Here is a 6,822-nt window from a genome sequence, read left to right as displayed (position 1 = left end):
TGGAGAGGGTGTCCCCTCAGCTCAGCCTGTGCCCTCTCGCAGTCTGGGACCCCTCGGGGGATGACCACCTGCTGGCTTAGGCCTGCTCTCCGTGGGATTGGGCCTAACATGGCAATAAGGCATCCCTCTGGCAGCCCGGCAGCCCTCGGGGGATGTCCACTTGCCAGCGGGGAGCAGACCTAAGCTGCAGTCGGACAATCTTAGCGCTGCTGAGGAGGCAGGAGAGGCTCCCACCACCACCACTGTACTGGCAGCCATCAGCCTGGGTTGTGGCTGAGCTGAGCTCCCCCATGTGGGAGCTCACTGACCACCAGGGGGCAGCTCCTGCATTGAGCGTCTGCCCCCTGGTGGTCAGTGTGTGTCATAGTGACCAGTCATTCCCAGTCGTTCTGCTGTTAGGGTCAGTTTGCATATTACCCTTTTACTATATAGGATAGAGGTCTGGTGCACGGGTGGGGGCCTGCTGGTTTGCCCTGAAGGGTGTCCTGGATCAGGGTAAGGGTCCCCGCTTGGGTGCCTGGCCATCCTGGGTGAGGGGCTAATGGCTGTTTGCAGCTGGTCACACCGCCTTCAGGGTGGAGGTCCCCACTGGGGTGCCTAGCCATCCTGGATGAGGGGCTGATGGCTATTTTTCGGCTGGCCAAGCTGGCAATGGAAGCTCCCAACCTCTACTTTTTTCCTTTTCTTTTTATTCTGGGATTTATTTACCTTCTATGGCTGTCACTGGAGCTGAGAGCCAGCTCCAGCTCTGAGGCCCGGCTCCAGCTCCAAGGCCACGGCCTGCTGAAAGCAGGTATCTGGGGTTTGTTTAGCCTGTATAATTGCAACTTTGTTGCTTAGAGTGGAGCTCAGAGCTGGGCTGCAGCAGGCGAGGAACCTTGGCTTCCTCCATCACTGGAGCAAGCAAGCCTCCTGCTCGCTTCAGCTGCGTGGCTGCCGGCCGCCATTTTTGTTGGCAGTTAATTTGCGTATCCTGCTGATTAGCCAATGGGAAGCGTAGCGGAGGTATGGTCAATTACCATGTTTGTCTATTATTAGATTAGATTATAAGGAATTATTGTATGAAGAATAGTTTTCCCTTACTGGTTTTTAGATTACCCTAAAATATAGCTTATGCAGGAAGGGTGGTATAAACGCTTGATTCTTTTCCTTTATGAATCTGTTTTCAGCAGAGTTGTTACCTAACAAACTCCAGAGGTCCCCAATTTAGGGATGTGTGTACATTCACTCATGTGCATATTTTGAATTGATAGATTTTTGTGACTGTCCCCCCACGTCCTGTGTGGTTGAGGGTTCGGGCTCTGGAAGAAGGGCCGCACGCAAATGAAAGAGATGAGACAAGAAATAATAATCTATCTGGTGGGGAAGTTGCTTCAGTTACCATTGTCTGGACTAACAGTGGGTGCATTGCCCTGACCTTTGCCAGGGCTCAAGGGTCACCAGCATTCTGGGCTCCTTGTCCACACCTCTCTGGTAGAGAAGACAATAGGCAGTTTCCCACAGACTTTACCATACTTGCTTAGTGTGTTTCGGTCCATTGCAATCATTATTCTTTTTGATGCTTAAATTGTTCTTTTTTTGGCCAATGGAGTCTCCTCAAATTGTCTTCTGTATTCTTGTGACATGACTCCCAGTAGGCCTGGCAGCTTTATTGTCTCTCTGTGGCGTGGTATTTGGTGTCTATAGAGAGCATGTATTGTCCCTATTGGCATTCACACAAAATCTCTGTGCCTCATTTCAGCCGCTCTGAAGAGTGGCTCCATTGCTTTGGGGTATTCCTCACCCTCCTAAATTGAAATCCTGCATGTCAGAGAATTTGTGTTTATATTAGGTCATTGCAAACATACCATGTAAATTTTATGAAAGTCTATACATCCATTTTACACAAGATAGTAACAGCAAAATAGAAGCTAATTTCATTCATATAAATAATCCAAAATGCTTTTATCTTGGGACTGAGGGGATTAGAGGAGATGGATAACGATAGAGATTGATTTTGACATCATGAGTTTGAGATACGTAATATATCTAGTTACACTTATTTGGTAGAAATGTGTCCTCAGGCCCAGAGTTAAAGTAAAACTTTTCTATTGTTTGTCGTTCTGTTGTTAATCCTCACCAAAGGATATTTTTTTCCATTGGTTTTTCGAGAGTGGAAAAGAAGGAAGTAGGGGAGAGAAACATAAATGTGAGACCTGGCCAGGAATGGAACCTGTGACCCAGGTGTGTGCCCGACTGGGAATTGAACCCGCGACATTTTGGTGCACGGGTTGATGTTATAACCACTGAACAACACTGGCCAATATAGTCCTGTATTGTTTTACTGGCATCAATATAAAACTAAAAAGCTGAGAGAATAAGTGATTTGCTAAAGTCAGGAAAAAATTAGCAAAGCCAGATATTATATAAAAGATACTTAGTAGTTTCAAATACATAGATGAAATTCAGAAGATTCTTTTTCCACATTATTTTTTTTACTCTCCTTTAGTGAGCCTGTTGAAATGAACTAAATACCTTTCTTCTTTTTCTTTTTAATTAGAGTCCTAAGAGCAGCCTGAAAGAGAGGGTTTATCTAGAGGAAAACCTGGAGAAAAATGAAGTAATTCAGGACACTGTGAGTATAAAACCTGTGAAATGTAGTGCTTTTCAAATGCTTAAAGTGACAGCCATGTCTGCTATTTGTTTTTTGTTGGTTTTTTTTGTTGGTTTTTTTGTTTTTTGTGTTTGTTTGTGTTTTGTTGGTTGTTTTTTTTTTTTGTTGAGAGAAAGCTTAAACTTTAAAACAACTTAATTTTTTTTATAAATGGGGAGGTACTTCATAGTCAGTGTTATTAGGTGGTTTAATGATTTTTTATTGTAGTAAAATATATATAGCATAAAATTTACCAGTGATTCTTTTTAAGTGTACAGCTCATTGGCATCAAGTTCCTTTCACGTTGTGCAGTATCACAGCATTCGTCTCAGAACTTTCATCTTCCCACAGCCGAGACTTGCACACTAACTCGAAATCACCTTCTCCCTCCGGCCTTTGGCAACCCCCTTCTCTTTCTGCCTCTGGGAATATGACTCCCCGAGAACCCAGGGCACTGGGATCCCACAGTAATTGTCCTTGTGTTGACCAGCCTGTCTCGCTTAGCATAGTATCTTTACGACTCATCTCTGTTGCAGCCAGTGTCAGAATGTTTGTCCTGTTAAGGCTGAATAATAATCCATTGTCTGTATGAACCCATTTTGTTTATCCATTTGTCAGTGAGCACTTGGGCGGTTTCTATCTCCTGGCTGTTGAGAATAATGCTTCTCTGATCATGGCTGCACACATTCTATTCAAGTTCTTTCAGGTCTTTTTTTTCTTTAATTCTTTATTTAAAGTATTACATATGTCTCCTTTTCCCCCACTGACCTCTCCCCTGCCACTCCCACCCCCAGCACGTGCCCTCACCCCTTACTGTCCATATCCACTGGTCATGCATATAAGTCTTTCGGTTGATCTCTGCACCCCCCTCCCCTTTGTCCCCCACCTGTCTTCCTTCTGAGCTTTGATGGTCTGTTTGATGCTTCTCTGTCTCTGGATCTGTTTTTGTTCATCAGTTTATGTTGATCATTATATCCCACATATGAGTGAGATCATGTGGTATTTATCTTTCACTGACTGGCTTATTTCACTTAGCATAATGCTCTCTAGGTCCATCCATGCTGTTGCAAATGATAAGAGTTCCTTTTTTTTAATAGCAGCATAGTATTCCATTGTGTAGAAATTAGACAATAAAATATTTTTAAAAATAAAAAAATTGGAAAGCCTCTTTCAAAAGTGTCTATTTAGGTCATTTGCCCATTTTTTGATTCGATTGTTTAGCTTCCTTTTGTTAAGTTGTATGAGTTCCCTGTAAATGTTGGAGATTAAATTTTTATTGGTGGTAACATTGGCAAATATGTTCTCCTATGCAGTGGGCTTTCATGTTGTTTCATTGATGTTTCTTTTTGCTGTGCAGACACTTTCTATTTCGATGTAGTCCCATTTGTGTATTTTCTCCTTAGTTTCTATTTCTCCGACATATGTCTGATATTTTGCTGCCTATGGATTCTTCTAAGATTTTTATGGTTTCCCATCTTAACATTCAAGTCCTTTATCCATTTTGAGTTTATATTTGTGTATGGTGTTAGTTGGTGATCTAGTTTCATTTTTTTGCACTCAAAGCATTCTGTCCAATTTTCCCAGCACCATTTATTGAAGAGACTGTCTTGACTCCATTGTATGCTCTTGTCTCCTTTGTCAGATATTAATTGAACATAATCGTTTGTGTTGATTTCTGGGTTCTCTGTTCTGTTCCATTGGTCTATATGTCTGTTCCTTATGCCAGGACCAGACAGTTGTGAGAACTGTGGCTTCATAGTATAGCTTGATATCTGGTATTGCGATCCCTCCAATTTGTTCTTCTTTCTCCAGATTGCTGCGGCTATTTGTAGTCTTTTTTTATTCCATATGAATTTCTGGAGATTTTTTTCTAGGTCGATTTCTGATTCTGTAGACTATAAGAGAAACAGAGAATTGCAATGACAGCAATGGTTAGTCTAATTAAGAAGACAGGGTGCTTACAAGCATTAAATCTTGCCTTCTAGCGAGGTGTAGGGGACAGGGTTATAGAGGGGAAGGGGCGAGGGTGCGGAATGTAGCTACTTGCAGGCCTGGGGTCTGTAGACAGAGCTATTGTCAGGCGATGAGATGATGTTGACTTCTGGGGGTCAGTCTGACCATGCTTATCGGTTCTGTTTGCTGGATTCATAGTTGAATTACCTCCCTAATTACTTCAAACAGGCCTTGAAAAGAAAACTTTAGGAAAAATGTAACCCCCCTATTCACATATAAGGATCTGTGTTCTAAGATTTAAAATAATATGATTACTTTTCTGATTAATTTAGGTGCTCTATTTATTAGATTTATTATTTAGTATACTTATAATTCCTTTTAAGATTTCTCTTTATAAACCTTTTATGACCTTTATAAACATTCTTATAACTTTCACAATTATTCTTAAGTATTACTACTCTAATTTCCTCTCTTCCTATTATATTCCTTTCTTTACATCTCTTCTCACAATTTTACTTCCTCAACTTTAGTTCTTCTTTACTTGTACAGACCCTCTGTAATTTATACATACCTTTTAAAATTTACATATATTTTTTATAACTTATATGTACCTTCTGTAACTTATATATATCTTCTGTAACTTACACATACCCTTTCAGTTTATCTACTTCACTTTCTTTTTTCTTTATCTTTATACCTTCTATTATACAAAAACTATAAATTCCTTCTAATTATTATTTATGATTAAAGGTTAGTTCTGTACAGGTTCCTCTATTCCCAGCTCCAGAGCAGTTGGAGTGGTGAGAAGTATGTCTCAGAGTCTATCTTTTTACCCTCCTGTTGGCCCATCGTCCTTGCTCTGCTCATGTCTGTCTAACTGCCTACTACATCCCCCTCAAGGATCTTGGCTCTGAATTCTTTCAGGGAAAGGGGACGCCGGTTTCTTCTGAAACTGCTTCGTGCTCAGGTGGGTCAGAGGTTTCTCTCAGAGCTAAGAGATCCTTGCTCTCTGTCAGAGGGACGATGAGGCCTGGGCACAGAAGGAGGTGGCAGTGGTGCCTAGAGGTGGTATTCCCTAGGTGTAAGTAGGGCTTGTAATCTGTTGGAGACAAACCGAGTTATAAAATTTAGTATTAATTGGACAAAAGTTAGAACAGTTTCTAATAATTTCCTGTTGAAACATTTTTTCTCCCTAAAATCATCCTTATTTTTATTAAAGGCTAATTTACTTACTGTATTAAGTATAGTTATAATTTGGCCTGATTATTTGCATGAACATAACAAGAATAACAGTTGATTACACAGGTTTTTTTTTAAAAAAAAAATGCTTCGCTGGAATCTCATGAGAAAGCTTCCCCCAGAGCAAAGAAGCCAAGCCATGCAGTTGCCATCAGGCTTCTTCGCCTGCAGTACCTGCAGAGTTGGGGTGCACTCCTCAAGTTGAGGTCCCCACAGGTGTCTTGAGATGTCTTTCATGCCATCTCTCAGGAAAGCAACCTTCGTTCCTTACCTGGAAAAGCTGCCGTGAGCCATGTGACCAAGCAAGAACCAGGCTATTTTTCCAAAGGGCTTATCGGCTTCAAAGTCAGTCTTCATTCCTTAGAGCTTTCTGGTGGCATCCACAGTCCTGACCTGTCTCTTTCAGACATGACATTCCAATAAAGTTTTGGTTAATAAAACTACAATTGGAAACTGATTTATGTCCTGTTTTGAAGAAATTAGATTTTTATTGGATTCATGCAAACAAATATATTTCTATTAGCACATAATTACTAAAACTATAATTATTTTTAGTTCATTTAGTCCTATAATCAAATTCTTTTTCTCCTGATTTTTCTTGCTAGTATTTCTATAAATTTAGTTACTTTGGAATCTTGTCCTTTTTGCAAAACACAATATTCCACAATATTATAACTTATAACACTTAGTTATAAATGAAACATATTAGGATCTATTTAATATGTATATATAAATAGAATACAAATGTCACTTCCTTATTTGACAGAGCTTCCCATATACCTTAAGCATAACATTTTTCTTCATAAGGAGAGAAAGCAAATCTTAAAATTTAAACCCTGGGAATGTAGTCAAGTACATTATATATTATTATTATTACTATTTTTTTTGGAGGAGGGGATTATTTATACATCATTAATTCCACCCTAATTCAGTAACCAAAGTCATCACTCAAAGTTCGCTGCAATCATTTAAAAAATGTGAACATAAAATATATTAAA

The 6,822-nt window shown here is 40.1% G+C and overlaps 1 protein-coding gene across 8 annotated transcripts in view; it reads left to right on the top strand.

The window, feature by feature from the left end:
• ARHGEF12 (Rho guanine nucleotide exchange factor 12) overlaps window positions 1-6,822 on the top strand; it is a 198,434-nt gene that overhangs the window by 106,137 nt on the left and 85,475 nt on the right. For all 8 annotated transcript variants that reach the window (XM_015560643.1, XM_015560638.1, XM_015560639.1 and 5 more), the window contains one exon: window positions 2,540-2,614. In XM_015560643.1, coding sequence (XP_015416129.1) covers window positions 2,540-2,614 — 75 coding nt within the window. The remainder of the gene's footprint in view (window positions 1-2,539; window positions 2,615-6,822) is intronic.

Source organism: Myotis davidii, unplaced genomic scaffold (genome assembly GCF_000327345.1).
Source record: "Myotis davidii unplaced genomic scaffold, ASM32734v1 scaffold355, whole genome shotgun sequence".
In the NCBI taxonomy this organism is placed as follows: Eukaryota; Metazoa; Chordata; class Mammalia; order Chiroptera; family Vespertilionidae; genus Myotis; species Myotis davidii.
The sequence above is the reverse complement of the archived record's forward strand: the minus strand, read 5'-3'. Positions and strand labels throughout refer to the sequence as shown.